Source organism: Pungitius pungitius, chromosome 10 (assembly GCF_949316345.1).
Source record: "Pungitius pungitius chromosome 10, fPunPun2.1, whole genome shotgun sequence".
Taxonomy (NCBI): Eukaryota; Metazoa; Chordata; class Actinopteri; order Perciformes; family Gasterosteidae; genus Pungitius; species Pungitius pungitius.
Window position 1 is genome coordinate 1,396,083 of NC_084909.1, and position 15,904 is coordinate 1,411,986.

General features: G+C 46.3%; 1 protein-coding gene across 1 annotated transcript; it reads left to right on the forward strand.

Annotated features, from left to right (window-relative positions):
* The first annotated feature begins 5,333 nt into the window (after positions 1-5,333).
* Positions 5,334-15,601, forward strand: LOC119228326 (MAGUK p55 subfamily member 4-like). Its single transcript, XM_037487691.2, has 21 exons — positions 5,334-5,649; positions 6,798-6,829; positions 7,291-7,412; positions 7,480-7,557; positions 7,659-7,742; positions 7,812-7,943; positions 10,889-10,970; positions 11,067-11,152; positions 11,482-11,553; positions 11,909-12,105; positions 12,491-12,549; positions 12,870-12,887; positions 13,298-13,339; positions 13,433-13,453; positions 13,526-13,564; positions 13,698-13,865; positions 13,938-14,018; positions 14,467-14,560; positions 14,705-14,813; positions 14,903-15,037; positions 15,161-15,601. Exons 2-21 carry the CDS (start codon positions 6,808-6,810, stop codon positions 15,344-15,346), a joined length of 1,827 nt encoding a protein of 608 aa, XP_037343588.2. The 5' UTR covers positions 5,334-5,649; positions 6,798-6,807; the 3' UTR covers positions 15,347-15,601.
* Positions 15,602-15,904: the final 303 nt, after the last annotated feature.

Sequence of the window (15,904 nt, forward strand, 5' to 3'; positions counted from 1 at the left end):
GATGTTTTAGGGTGATAAACCATGTACCTTCTCCGTTGTGTTGAACGTGAATACGCAATACGTGCAAATTGACGACAAATGTACCCTGAGAGAGCTGGGGCGCGTTTAAAGCGTTGCGATCAGTGTGAACGTACCATTACGCATGTTGAGATTGGGTACATCTCGTCCACTATCACATATAGAAGAAACCCCGGAGCTAATGTTACACACAGAAAAGAGCGATGCAGGAGGTACAACAAGAGATGCACAAACACAACTTCTGCCCAAGAGAAGAGCTGTGTCTGTTTGGAGGGTTTTTGGTTTTGAAAAATCCGACGCAAGTTAGATCAGAAAACACTTCATTGTAAAGTTGGTTGAGGCACTCTGGTGACAACACTAACAGCTAATACGCTAATAAGCTAACACACTAACAGCTAACAAGATAACAAGCTGACCAGTTGCGACTAATGTTTAGCTGTCAAACAAAATAAACAACATAAGCTAACTGAATTAGCAATTTAGCTACAGTGCTTGCTACGGACCAACGTACCAGTTAGATACCCTGCGGCCAACTACCTGTTAAGATACAGGGTGCCACACCCCCGTTCGCAGGGGCCCACTAGAGGGCGCCCATGTGACACCCGGTCATGATCTGTAGCGATGACAAGTGGGATCATTGCGGGCCGATAGGGGGATATTTGCACGGGATGCTGCATTGAAGACAACTCGGAAAATTGGATGTATGGAGAGACTAGTCGCAGGCATTGCTCTGGTGTGATTTTGGCCCATTCTAAACAGTCTTCAAATCTCGAAGGTTCTGTGGGCCTCCTCCATGAATCTTGATCTTCAGTTCTTTCCATAGATTTTCAATGGGATTTTAGTCAGGTGATTGCCTGGGCGATTCTAGCAGCTATATTTTCTTTTTTTGAAACCAGTTGAGTTTCCTTCGCTGTGTGTTTGGGATCATTGTCTTTCTGAAATGTCCATCTTCATCATCCTGGTACATGGCAGCAGATTTCTGTCACGAATGTCTCTGTAAATTTGCCCATTCATCCTTCCTTTAATTATGTGAAGTTTGCCAGGACCATTTGCTGAAAAGAAGCCCCACACCATGATGTTACCACCCCCAAACACTGTTGGTATGGTGTTTTTAGGGTGATGTTCAGTGTCATTTCTCCTCCAAACATGTGTATTATGGCATCAAACAGTTCAATGTTGCTCTCATCTGACCACACTTCTTTACCTCAGTATTTGACTGGCTTTTCCAAATGTTGTGGAGCAAACTTTAGAGCCTAATAATAATAATAATAATTCCTTGAAATACAATAGGTTCCTCTACGACTAGTCGTAGCGAGGACCCTAATAATAATAATAATAATTCCTTGAAATAAATCGGTTCCTCTACGGCTAGTCGTAGCCAGGACCCTAATAATAATAATAATAATTCCTTGAATTACAATAGGTTCCTCTACGACAGAGTAGTGACAACCGTCTTTTTTTAGCGTTTGGTCCAGGTCCGAATGGGATGGTTTCTGGGTCCAGATCTGGACCGCGGCCCACCAGTTAGTGACATCTGACCTAGAGCAAACCAAAATGGCTGACGACTACCTACCTCACCCTCTGCAGAAGAGGAGGGATGAGGCCCAGCAGCAGACAGTAGTACGTCACTTTTACCCTTCAGCGGGCAACGTGGAGATCCCAAGTAGCGTAGGCCGTTCTCTCAAACAGGGGGAGTAGTATACAAATGCCTCTTGTGCTTCCTGGCATCAAAGCCGTGTGGCAAAGCAACTCTGCAGATTCCTGCATGACGTCAACCTTTTCAAACCGCCGACCGCAGACTTCATCTGGATGAATTCAAGCACAACCAAATATCGCAAATATTGTCGCAGTCTAACCTGGTTAGATGTAAGATGACTTAGGCCGTATGAAGCATGAGGGCCAGGGAATATTCTAGTGCCAAATAGAACGTCATATGGGCAGTACATCATATTAGTAAGCGGGGATCCACAATTTGTGTGAAATTTTAGTTCCCACGAACGTTGCAGAGCAAAACACCCTCGACAAGGGCCTACATCTCTGTAGCTGTCTCTCCATCTCAGCCGCCCTGTAAGGGTCAGCCAGCGGCTTTTTTGTGCTGTTTTAAAAAATACCCTGATTTTCCAATTTTTCATTTTTTTTTTCCATTACAGGCCGTGAACTCTAAAAAACTGTGAAACTCCATAAAAACAACCACCAATATAAAAACCCACAAAAAAGATGGCGGACGGCACTGTCTTGATGAGCGACCTGGTCCCCCTGGTTTAATGCATGCGTTGACTCCGCCCAGTGGACTTTTTTAGGAATAGCAGCTACTTTTATAGAAATGCAATTCATGTCTTTCTGTAATTCTCACAATAGCAAAGTCATCAGCCGGGCCGCGCTGGACCCCCCCGGCGGATTTGGCCCACGGGCCTTGAGTTTGACACATGTGAACTAGGTCTTTACACAAATCAATGTTAATGAAGCCACAGGTCCAGATTGTATCTCTGTTTTTTTAGTAGTTAATTAGTTAAATTAATTATATTGTGCAGATAAATGGACACCTGCCTGGTGCCCCATTATCCAGAGGTCCCTAGACGGTCACAGTGTTCCAACACGATGCAAAAAGGCCCAGCTGTCCCTAGGAAACCCTGTGCACAGGAGCATTATTATTGTTGACCTATTGCTCTAACCTCTGTTGGGATGAAGTGTATGGAGAAGCTCACAGTGAGCAAAACTTAATGTAGGCCCACCGCTGTATGCCTACCAGTTGGCTTGCTGACAGCAGAAAGGCACTGAGGATGCAACCAACAGCACCTAGTGACTAAAAACCAGAGGGCCTATGCAACACTGTTGTTTGTAGATCTCAGTTTAGCCTTAAACACCCTACAGCCTCATATACTCCTGAAAACACTGCAGCTAATGAATGTTAACCCCTTCATCACTAAGTTGTATCACTCATTCTTCACCAACCGGTCCGGAGGAACAGGACTGTGTCTGAATCCTTGACCATCAACACCGGGGCGCCCCGCAGGGTTCCATCAGTTCACCAGTCCTGTTCACCCTAATGTACACACTAACGAATGTACATGCAGTGCAGCTAACAACGATTATTATAACATTCTCAGATTCAGAACTTTCTCCAGTTGTGCGACAGACACTTCCTCAACGTCAGTTAACTCACTCAAGTGGTCATCCATGAGCAGAACGTAGCACAGGCTGACTGACTTACCGATACCGGGGCCTACACGTCGACAACAAACTGACAGGGAGTGTTCTGGTTTGGTGACCTCGGTGTACAGCTCAACCGCTTTGAAGAAGCCCTAATTATGTATTATGTATTATATTTTATTATATGGAGGTGTAAACCAGAAAGGCGTGATCACCTGATGAACCTCAGGTTTTCCTAAACACGATGGAAGCTGAAGTATCACCATGAATGTGGGCCTGAATGTTTCAAACCTTTTTAAAATGAAAAGTAAAAACATTTTCGTGTCAAAATTATGTTTTTATCTCGGTAAACATTGCCGTTACTGAAGGAAAGAAGAAAAACATTGATGTCTAATTCAAAACTTTTGTTTTGGTAATAGTTGTATCTGTGAACTTTGTGTGTGTGTGTTAGTCCAATTAGCATGATGCAATCTCACAAACACACGGCTGATGTAAGGATACTGTAATGAGGGTCATTAGTGGGCCGTATCCCATGGGAGCGGCCTGACTACAGCCAGTCCCTAAACAGCTAATTATGACCCAGTAGTTCCAGTATGAAGGCCTCCGGGGAAACTGTGTTATCTAAAACAACAGGATGATGAGGTCAGTGTTTTTAGTATTAACTTTTGGTATCAGCTAACAAAGTTGTCTAAGTGCCTGAACCAAAACACACAAGAAGTTTTTCCTTTAGTTTTCAACAAATAAAATAAGAAGCTAAATTAATTGGATCTTTTTTACCTTCAATGAAGCCACCCATCCCTGACGATTGCCCTTTCATTATCAACCTAACATGGTTTTTATCTGTTTATCTCTTTGTATACGTTTTTATAGATTGAGATGTTTCACATAAACATTTAAATGTAGTTTTCTTCATTACCTTGAGCGCTGCTACCGCTGAGCCTGGCGTGCGGTGGGCCCAGCCTTGCTTTCACATGCGGGTGTGTTGATCGGGGGCCCGGCGAGGGGGGGGGGGGCTCCACTGCAGGGTGCCGCAGGTCTTGTTCTTCGTCCTCCTCTTCGTCACTGACTCCAGGCTGTCCCGTTCCGGCGCAGCCACACAAGCCGGCCTTCCTCACCGGCCCCACGGCGACGAAGTGGTGGCTCCTGCTGACCGGGAAAAGACCATCGGGGGGGGGGGGGGGGGACTCAATCTGAGTCTCCATTGGACAAATCCGCTTTGTTCCTTCCTGAAGGGGGTCGCCAGTGTTTGTGTGAGGCCATTGATTACACTTCTTCTCCCTGGAGCTCTCTTTTTTTGTTTACCATCTGTTCTTTCTGACGATGAGCCTCTGATGATTTGCAAATAATTAGACAATTCAGATAATCTAATAAAAAAATAGGCACACAGGCACCTTCAACTGAAACTCTGAAACTTGTGATGCCGAATAAACCAACAACACAAAAAGACAATCTACAGTATAAGTAACTATTTATTTTGGAGTTTTCCGGAATCCACCTGTAAATCCTGTGCTCTCCCTGATTTAGGAAAAGGAAAAGGAAAGGAAAAACATTGCCATATATTATAAGATTCATCAATAAAAATAATACCATTCCTGAATTTCTTTGCGTGTGTGTATCTGTGGGTACGTGTTAAGAATATTTATCTGTATCAGTGTGACCTTGTCACTTAGCAATAATGACTAAATAAAGACTAAAAAGAAAATGCAAAATTTTCAGCTGTAATGTTCTGTAATGAAGCATTTATTTTCATTTTTTAAACCACTTTAATAACTGAGCAGTTATTTCAACGGGAGAAGTTGTTCCCGCAGTGGTTTCATATTTTGTTGCACCAGAACGTGGATCCTTTTTTTTTCGTGTCCATGGCGTCTTTAACGGTGTCTGTTTCTGAAGGATCAGCGTTAATCCCTTAGGAGCTGACCCAGTGACCATCCTTCTGTGAGAACCCCCAACACACACTAACACGCACACACACACGCGCACACACACACACACATTTGAAGATGACCTCTCGAAGAGATGTTGCAGAGTTTAATGACTCACATCTACTATTGTTGCCCTCTTAACACTTGTGTTTCCTGCTGTTGCTGCGCACGTCCGACCTCCTGCAGACGTGTGTTTGGCTCGGTGTGCGTCTGTGTGCGCTAAAAGCAGCAAAGAGTTAAGAAGCTTAACCTGTTGTAGAAGTACTTAGAGCGAGTCAACGATAGAGAGACGGAACAACACACCGAGTGAGGAGCCCAAACGGAGAAGAAGAGTGAGTGAGTGAGTGAGTGAGTGAGTGAGTGTGGGGAAAGAATACGATTTAGAAAAATAACAGAAGGAGGCAAAGAGGGAAGAGGGATAGAGACAGGGCGAGAGGTTTGGTGGATTAGAGAGGATTAATGTCTGTAGTGGGTTGCTAGTAGAACTCATGTCAGTCACCACTGGCTGCTGATTCGGTTCAACATCAGCGGACCGGAGGAAGGCGAGGACGAAGAGGAGGTGAGCTGCTCTCATTTCAGGGCCTTTCTTTGACTGGGTTTGGTTAGAATGTCGACGACTGAAGTCGGGCCGGGCAGCTCCATGGGGCTAAAATGCTAATGTCGCCATGCTAACAGGAAAATGTTCATCTGGTACGATGTTTACCATCACATTTACAACTGGAAGAATAAATGATGGCCGGGGGCCTATTAGAATGACATTAGTTTAGCTGGTCATTAATCACAGTATTGGACACATTGAAATCCTCCTCTTACTATTTATATAAGAGGAAAAGGACAATACTTAAGACTATTCCATTAAACTGCAAGTAAAAAAGGGCTTTCGACACTGGGGCAGGTGCAAATTAAAAAATAACCCTAAATAAATCATCAAAGCAGGTAATATGTCGATGTATTAACAATGTAAACACAACAGCGGACGGGACACCAAGACACAAACGTTTGTACCTTCGAGAACAGAATTTTCAACCAATTGGTTCTTTTTAACGACAATTGTTTCTGTGTATTATTTACTATGTATTAATTACTGCTGGGCTCCCACTAATCTCAGGCCTCTTACTTTAGGCAAAAGTCAGATATGAGTTTCACACAACTTCATTGTTAAATTACACTCACGCATTGTCGGTGCGGTGCGCGGTTACACAACTAAGAGCCTCCGTGAGGCTCAGTTGACATTCGATGACTTTGCGATCTGGTTAAAGCATTTGCAGAGTAACTGGAAACGGAAGCAGCTCCAACGAAGAAGCTAAAGAGGAGACGTACTAATAAGTTAACCCACATGGCTGCTGTACCTAAATCACACAAGTTGATCTTAAGAAGTTAGGCCCATTTAGTTTTTGTCTCCGACTCGCTGTTGTGGGAAATGTTAAAGAAATCTGTTAAAAAAAAAAAAAAACATTCTAACTTTCACAGGAACACCACGCAGCGGTTTAATGGTGCTGAGAGGCCTTCGAAATGAGAACCTTCAAATCCTGATTAATTATAACATTGTCACTGATACTTGCATGAGTTTATTTTTGCGATTAATTAAAAAAAAAACGTAAATAACGCTATTAATGTAAATTGTTCAATGTTTTAATAAATGTCCCTGTTGCATTAGACCGGAGTCAAATTTTCACATGAAAAGTTATTTTACCTTTTTTTTTCCAGTTAAAACAACATGAGACAAGCAATGGAGGACGGTGAGACACACACACACACACACACACTATATACTGTATATATATGACCTTCATCATATAATTCATTATTTATTGTATTTGATGACTTGAATTCTACTTAATCCTTAACTTTGAGTCAAAATCCAGGGGGGCGGGGGGGGGGGGGGGGGTGAGCTTCTATATAATTGTCACGTAAAACCTAATTCAGTTGGTATTAGTGTTTCTCCGCGGGGTCACTCGGGGGCAGTTAATCTGATCCGGCCCAAACGTGTCTGTTTTTCACCCGTCGGGGGAAACTTTCAGTCCTTCGGATCTGCAGAGATGTTACAGAACGTTCTCTAGTCTGTACCACTGTTCTGTGAGAATAACTTAGTTCTGAAAGTCTGCCCTCAAACGGCAGGTCTTTGCTCATTTCTCAACGTTTTCACTGCATTGCATTGCGTTGTGTGTGTGTGTGTGTGTGTGTGTGTGTGTTTGTGCAGGGGTCACTGAGATGCTGTCCGACGTGGTGCAGGACGTCAGTCACGCGGTCAGCAGGAACATCTATGGTTCTCAGGTCCTGCATGAACTGCTGAGCGCACCGTGGCTGCGCGCCCTGCTGAAGGTACGGCCCCCGACCCAACGAACGCCGCAGCCAGCGGTGACCTCATTTCCTTGTTTCGTTGCTCTAGATTTACGAGAGCCTGTTGCAGTTCGAGAGGTCGGCCCCAACACCCGTCCTGCCGTATGCCTCAGGGCTCTCACTTGAGGTGGATGCACGCAAACGCACACAGATAAGTACCAGATGACTTCTGGAGGGTTTAGTACCCGTATTGCTGTCTGACTTCCTTCCTCTCGGTCTGTCCGTCAGATCCTGACCACATTACAGAATGTCCACCGTCCCTCCGCTGAGGCCAGAGAGCTCTACGGCCTCCTCAGCTCCCCACACGTCCAGGTGTGTGTCGCACGCGCTGCGCATTGCGCTCCTCGCGGTGCTCGGTTCTAAAACGCACCTTTCTCTCAGGCCCTGCTGTCGTCTCACGACAGCGTGTCCCAGTCAGACTATGGACCTGTTTTAGCGCCACTGCCCGAGGAGATGCCCGAGGGCGAGGAGGCCATGAGGATCGTTTGTCTGGTGAAAAACAACCAGCCGCTGGTGAGACATTTGATCCTTGTGTTCATTTTCCAAGATGTTTCACGCGTCAGTGTAAAATTATCATGAGAACACACATGCAGGCCAAGTGGTATTAAGTTGGATGTCACTGTCATGGTTTGTGGCAATCTACAACACGGAGGTGTGGATCTGAAACTTGTGTGAGGGGGGTCTTTCGTTGTCTTCTGTTCACAAAGAACGGAGAAGGGCGCAGAGGGAGTGTAGGAGACGGAGCTCGAGGGATTCGTGGCAGTTGGAGCAGCCTCCGCCGCCTCACATTGGACCGCCTCGTCCCCGGAAAGAGGGCGTGGTCGGGGGAGGAGCTTAGGGCAACTGAAAGCGAAGCCGGGCCCTTGGCCCTGTCCAGGGGTGGAAAGTCACCCCCTTGTCTCCCCCGCTACGAGTCGACGGGGAGCTGCCGATTGCGTCCACCAACCGCCGGGCTTTGGAAGAAAGGTCTCCACCAATCAGCTCCTTCTGTCTTTAGCCCGACCTCCTGCACTGGTAAGAGGAGGAGGCCTGTCAGTCAATGCAATCATCAAGCATCCACCCATTTATTCATTCATTTGTTTTTTCGTTTTTCGGATCTGTCTTCAAGACGAACAATCACCATATTGTGAATAAACAGTTCACAAAGCAGGCGACGTATTCATCAGGAATCACTCCAAGAGTAATATCACCAAATAAGGACTGAATACCTCTGATGATGCTTGATAAATACAGGCTGAATGTTTGCATTAACACCACACATCATTGGGTTAAGACCACGACAACGACTTCGCCCATGAGTTCATCCATCGAGCATCTTTCAGTTCAAAAACATCCTCATGATCATCAATCGTCATCTGATCACCACCCACCTCGTTCTTCTGACCATCCTTTGGCTCCTCTTTTGTCTGCTCGTTCGCTGCCGTTCTCCTTCAATAAACGCAAAATTTCACCTTTCTGTTGACGCTTCTCTTCTTGTCGCCTTCCGCCCTACCAACGCGGAGGTCCGTTTTTAGAGAAACCCAACCCCAACCAGGGAGAAGGTGCCTCCGCTGCGGGGAGCAGTGATGACTACGCCTACCCTCCTCCTCCGGTCCCGGTTCACAGCCTGAGCTTTCCCAATTCCCCCGTCTTTTACAAAAAGGGGACGTCGGGGGGGCGCTCGAGGAACGTCCCGACACCCGGCAGGAGCCCCTCGTGCTCTGGGACGAACCCACTCGGAGCGCACACGGCACCCACCAGTCCGGCCTCTCGCCGCTCCACTGGGCAGCAGGGCCTCGGCGCCCCGCCGGCCCCCGGCAGGCGGCGGGAGCTTCAGACTCCGTCTCGCGACGTCCTCCTCCGAGGAGAGCCTGCGAGTCGTCCGTCTCGCCGCAGCGGGCGCCAGGAACGGCCCCAGCGACCTCAGCTCGGCCGGGAGATGGCGGCGGCGGCGGCGGCGGAGATGATGGCCGACGGCGTGGGAGAGAACGCCCAGGCGCTCGACCTGCTGGCCGAGGTGGTGGACAAGCTGCAGGGGCTCATTGTGGCCGGCAAACGCACGGAGGTGTGGCCCCCGCGCGGCCAAGCGGGGGACTCCTCCCCGGCCTCCTCCCAGGGTCTCCTCGATGTCTCCGAAAGAGGTCCGCAAGCCTGCCACGCCGTGCCCAAAGCGCCCGCCGTCCTCGTCCTCGTCTTCTTCTTCTTCTTCTTCTTGCTCCTCTTCGCCTCCGCCCGCGGCGGGCAGCTTCAGGGCGGCGTCCAGGCGACCCCGGCCAATGAACGGGGGCCCCAAGAGAACGGCGGTGACCTTCGGTGCGCCCCGAAGGGAAGGTCGGGGTGGTAGTAACGGAGCGGTGTCGAGGGCCCGTCTGGAGGAGCGACGAGACGGAAACGCCGCTGTGGGCTCGACGAACAACACCAAGAGAAAGAAGGAGTAGGCCGGAACCAGAACTGTCTCCTCTCTGCTGAGGTGCTGGAGAGGAGACTCTGAAACTGGTTGAGTCTCCATTTCTACTTTTCAACGTAAAGCTACATCAGAACTGGGACCCGACTATAAGTTTCACACTAGAGGCACTAACTACACTTTTGAGAAAGAGTTGTTTTTACATCCCTTGGATTTATCACAAACTTTTTCAAGGTACCAAAAAATAGATCTCCTCTTCAATCCACCACACTTAAAACTGACCATTATCGCCTCTCTTGTATTTATTCTAGCTGTTCTTGTCATCCCAAACGATAGTTTGAGCCTTTCTTATCTTATTTTGTCTTGAAATAGTTGAGGGAAGTCCAGGCCATTTCATTTCATGATTTCATGCACAATTCAACGCGGGATCAGTTGCTAAGTGACAGTGACCATCGGTGGAGTGAATCTGATAAATGTCCTTAAGCTATGTCGCTTGAGTCTTGCGTCAGTATCAAGTTGGAATATGCCAAAGATGTGAGCTTACCAGACCTCTGTAGCCTTCTGCTCATCTCCGCTGCAGGCCGCAGGCTTCAGGGCGCTTTAGCCACTGGTAACTGTCAGAGGAGGATTTACAATGTGAGTAATTTATACATCAGGTTTAAACACACAAGGAGAAAAACAGCTAATATCTCTGTTTGTGCTTCTGAACTATGTATTCCAAGTCGTTAAAGTTGGGCCATCCTGAATCAGTGACCAACTGTTACTGATGTTAGCATTTAGCTCCTATGAACAGCCTCATAACATTATGGCTATAGGATGTTGGTTTTGATCGCCATATAATGACATTCTAGTTTAAATTTTCCAGTGTTGGAGCAAGTCTTACTATACTGTGAAATTGTTTGATCTGATTTAATTGGCAAAAAACTAATATATCTAACCACGGTATTTCCTTGCATCAGGTTCAGACATCCCATCCTCCATTTGTGTCCTTCCCAAGTTATTCTCCTCTCTGTTTCTACAGAGCTGCACTAAGAGATGTTAACTGTTAGATTTTGAACCATTGTCTGTGTGTCAGGGGGCGACGATACGGAGGGACGAGGACACGGGGGAGATCTACATCGCCAGAGTGATTCACGGAGGACTGGCTGACCGCAGCAGTGAGCTAAATATGTATTGAATAAAACGTGCCATACCGCAGATATAATAAGACCAGAACGTGCAAAATCGTGGCCTATGACCCGTGTGCTTCCCAGGACTCCTCCATCCTGGGGATCTGTTGGTGGAGGTAAACGGAAACCCTGTGGTGGGTCTGGAGCCAGAGCAGATCATCCAGATACTGGTAGGAAATAATGTAACAGTATAAAGCCCAAAAGTGACGTTGGTAGAGGGCCGGGTCTAGACAGGCCTGTATGAGGGGGCAGCCACAAATCTTGAGGGGGCATTGTGCTTAGTTTATGTGCTTAGTAGATTTATTTTGAGGGGGCACAACATTTATTTGAGGGGGCCAGGCCCCCCTCTTGCCCCTGCCTAGACCCGGCCCTGCGTTGGTAGATATCAATGCCTGCAAATAGCTCCTGAGTGGTTTTGGGACGGAAGGTGCTCATGATGGTCGTCTTGATTATTAAAACAATTCATTTGTTATTCACAGTTTTTTGCTGTATTTTACAGATAAATTCCCAGGGAACGATCCTGTTCAAAGTCATTCCGGAAAAAGCCCAAAGCAGCAGCGGACAGAAATCGGTGAGAAACAAAAAAAAACATACTTTTACTAAAATGAATAGATTAAATAAAAAAAAAAAATCCTACTTGAGTAAGAGGACATACGTATTATCATTACATTACATCACATTACATGTCATTTAGCGGACGCTTTTATCCAAAGCGACTTACGATAAGTGCATTTCCACATAGAGATACAAAAGAAAGTACAATAAGCAGTTTATCAGCTGTGCAGTGTGACATATCTGGCTCCATGTTACATTATAAGACATTCAACACCCTAACACATCATCTACACTTGGATAGAAAGTTCATGTAAAACGATGTTTGGACCTGGAAGACTTCTTCTTTTGACCTCCCTCTCTGTGTCCGTCAGGTATACATGAGGGCACTGGTGGACTACTCCCCCTTGCAGGACTCCTCCATCCCTTGTCCCGACGCGGGCATGGCCTTCAGCCGAGGGGACCTGCTGGAGGTGGTCGACCAGTCGGACGCACACTGGTGGCAGGCCAGGAAGCTCCCGTGCTCCACCTCCTGCGCCGGTCTGATTCCCTCCGCCGGCATGCTGAAGAGGTGACGCCACCTTTCTCTGGTTTTCATCATCGCCCAACAAATCTTTGAGGGTCGCACTTTTGACTCATTTAATAGGATACGATACAGAGTGTAAGGTTTTTTATTAATATGCATTCAGGTTTCATGTCATTAATATGAAATGAAATGAAACTCCCTCCATTAGACATACTGAGCCTATATTCAAATATTCAAACTTTTAGGGAACTTAGCATCAAAGGAATTATTATTAGCATCACAAGGCAAAGTGACTGGGGGTTAAATATTTAAACGAATGAGTCGATTAGTTAGAGCTAATATCGAGGCAACTAAACTTTGTGTTCTCTCAACAAAACAAAGTTGTTTGTTGCTGTGTCCTAAATGTGTCCCTCATCATCCGTCTCTGCAGTAAACAGAGGGAACAGTGGTGGTGTCAGCCGCTACAGGTTCATACCTGCATCAGACCCCGTGAGCACTCACCATCATCATCTATCCCCAGCAGTGTGTAGCAGTGGTGATTGGGGAAGTTGTCCTCCTACGTATAATATTTGATGTTGGGTTAGATGTTAAGATTTAAAAGTGATGAAGTAGTTTATAAAGAGACAGTTAGTATGAACGTCATACGTGCAGCACGAAATGCACGATGTGAGAGCCATATTCGTTGTCAAACAGACGTTTGAACACACGACACAGAAGAAATACCTTTGAAAGCACACAGTATACATGGATGTGACTTTAAAGCAGTTAGAAACTCCTTTGACAACGTCTCTCTTCCCGTCTGTCCTCAGTGACTTACGATGAGAACGGTGAGTGACAGCGATGTTCGTCAGTCATTCAAACGTCATTTTTAGCATCTGTTTGTGTGACTTAAGTAGGTTTGTGACTATATTGATGGTGTGTGTAGTAAACCCCTGTCACGTGGTATGATCGATGAGTCAAGGGGCCGTACTGTGCGAGTGTTACAGCGTGTTTGTATTCATTAATCCATGGAGGGGACATTCATTTAAGGACGTTTTTTTACACAGACGGGAATTGACCCTCACTGTGCTTATTTAATTTAATAATGTAAAGTTATTCATGCGTGGGCTTGATCATTATCGTTAGTAAACCTCACACACATTTCTGTAGCATTGCAATGATGTGACATGAAGTTTGCTATTGTGAATAAATATGTGTATATTTATGTATTGCGTTTTTTTATATATATATATTCCAGAGAAAGATCAAATACAATCTGATGAGAAACGCACCGCAACAGGTAAAACACGTCCAACACGTCCAACACCATCACACTTGAGGGTTAAAGAAGGCTGAAATGAACCATAATCTTGGGTTTTCTTCATCTCCACAGAACTGGAACAAATCTACTTTGGTAGGTATTTCTTTGCAGTAGAATGTTTGTTTGTGTTTGCAGTGGAACTGAGTGAAAGTTTTCTTCTTACAGAGAAGGCTGACTCTGATATTACGGATGGGATCTACCTGGGTAACAACCAATTCAATACTAAATATTGATATACTATATATAGAGTATGAAGTAGTTGTGTGTTCATTTCTAGAGTAAATACTGTAACTGTGTCACAGTTACAATAAGTGGATGAATGAATTGTTTCCACCAGCTGGTTTCCGCCAGAGTTTCCGTCTCTGGAGGAGGACGTCTTACAGGAGGAGACGGCAGTCCTGCACCTCCTGCGCCCCCAACACCAGTGCCTACTCCACCCCCTACGAGGAGGTGGCGTTGTACCAGCGCCCCCCGCAGGAGGACCACCGCCTCATCGTCCTCCTCGGTGAGACATTGTTTCGTTTTTACATCCTTCCACAAGATTCACTGTGTAACAAAAGCATTTCTCGGTGTCAAGGTGCCACAAGAGTTGGAGTGAATGAACTGAGGAAAAGACTCATCAAACTGAACCCTTCCACCTTCCAGGGACCCGTACCGCGTACGTGGCCTCCACACAGTGTGTGTGTGTGTGTGTGTGCGTTATGGTGACAGGAGGGAACCTTGAATGAAGAAAAGAAAAGACACATCAGCAAAAATGATGTGTTTTCATGTTGCACTTCATTCATAATGTTCACATGGAATAAGTGAAATGTAAAAAGTCATGGAATCAAAGAAAAGAAAATGTCACTTAAAGAACAAAAACTAATTTTTTTAATTTTATTGGAGCAAAATATGTGGTAGTTCCAATGTTGACAACAAGTCCATGGTCATGTCAGTCAGAAGTGATTATATATATATATATATATATATATATATCATGATTATATCAAGATTATGAACCATTGATACCGCACAAGAACCCTTGACCCTTGACCATTCTGTCTCTTTGATTATAAACCTGTGGAATAAATGATACGTCGTGATTGGCCGTCGGCCTGTTCCTGCAGACACCACTCGCCCAATCAGAGCAGGGGAGCAGACGGGACGAGAGTACCACTTTGTCAACAAAGAGCTGTTTGAGTACATGGTTTGTAACCACAGGTGGGCTTCTCCTGAATGTTCTTTGATCAGTTTCTCTGAAGTATCATCAGGATACACTTCAGTTTAAATTACACGGATAGCTGAATTTAAATTGAGCTTTTCTTAACCGTGCTGCTGTCTTTGCGTGTCTTGTCGCGCCTTAAGGTTTGTGGAGTATGGCGAGTATAAGGGCCACCTGTATGGGACCAGCACGGACGCTATCGATGAGGTCCTCAAACGGGGGCGGATGTGCATCCTCGACGTTGAACCACACGTGAGTTTCCTTAACAGAGAGGGTCCTGTTATCGATCGTTGGACTGGATGGAGGTGATTCCAGACGTGTCGTTTTCTTTTTGTCGTCAGAGCATCCAGCCGCTGAGGACGGGTAAACTGAAGCCCTACGTGATCTTCATCAAAGCCCCCAGCCTGGACAGACTGAGACAAACGCGGAGGAACGCCCGGATCATCACCAACTGCTCCGTCAACAGGGCGTTCACGGTAAGGCCCCCGACAACTTTAGAGCCCGGGACAGCACCGATGTCACATGTGACGGCGCCGGGCTGAGGGAAAGACAGCAGTGAAGGTGTCGAGCCGGTGTTTCCAATCCCCCCCCCCCCGCAGGAGGACGACTTTGTGGAGCTGCAGGAGTCGTCCCGGCTGATGGAGGCCAAGTACAAGCAGTTTTTCGACGAGGTCCTGGTGAACGACGACCTGCAGCACGCCTGCGTGCAGCTGTGCTCCATCCTCCAGCGGGCGCAGGACGAACCGCAGTGGATACCTGTCAGCTGGGGCCGGGCGGAGGAGTGAGAGGGGAGAAGAAGCTGGAAGAGGGGCGCAATGATGGGGGAGCTTTATTGTTCGTTTAGTATTTATTTTGTCCAAATCAATCCAATAGCTTGGAAATTTGAGTTGCAAATATTTCTCAGGTGGGAACTGTGATATGAAGCATGTTCTTTAGAGCTCTGATGACCTCTAGTGTCTCTTCCTCGATGTTGGCATGTAGCAGGCTCTGTGAGCAGCTACCAGCCAGCTTGAATAATACTGAATATTAACAATAAACGACTGTCGCTCAAGTCTTCTTTTTGCAGTTCATTTCCTTCAAGTCAAACCTTGCATTTGATACTATTTAAATCAGTATCTTAAATTCAATGCATTTTCATTGTTAACACAGTTCTGTTTCCTGTGCCGACGGGCCGCAGGATGTCTTCACGCTGCAAAGCCCTCCGAGACACGTTTGTGACGTCTGGCGAAACAGATCAAATTGAGTTGAATAAATAACAAGCTTCAATAACTGAGAGGCACCTCAGCGACTCTCTGACCCTGACGTTTGCAAAGGGTTTGTAGGGCATTTATTCGGAATAAAAG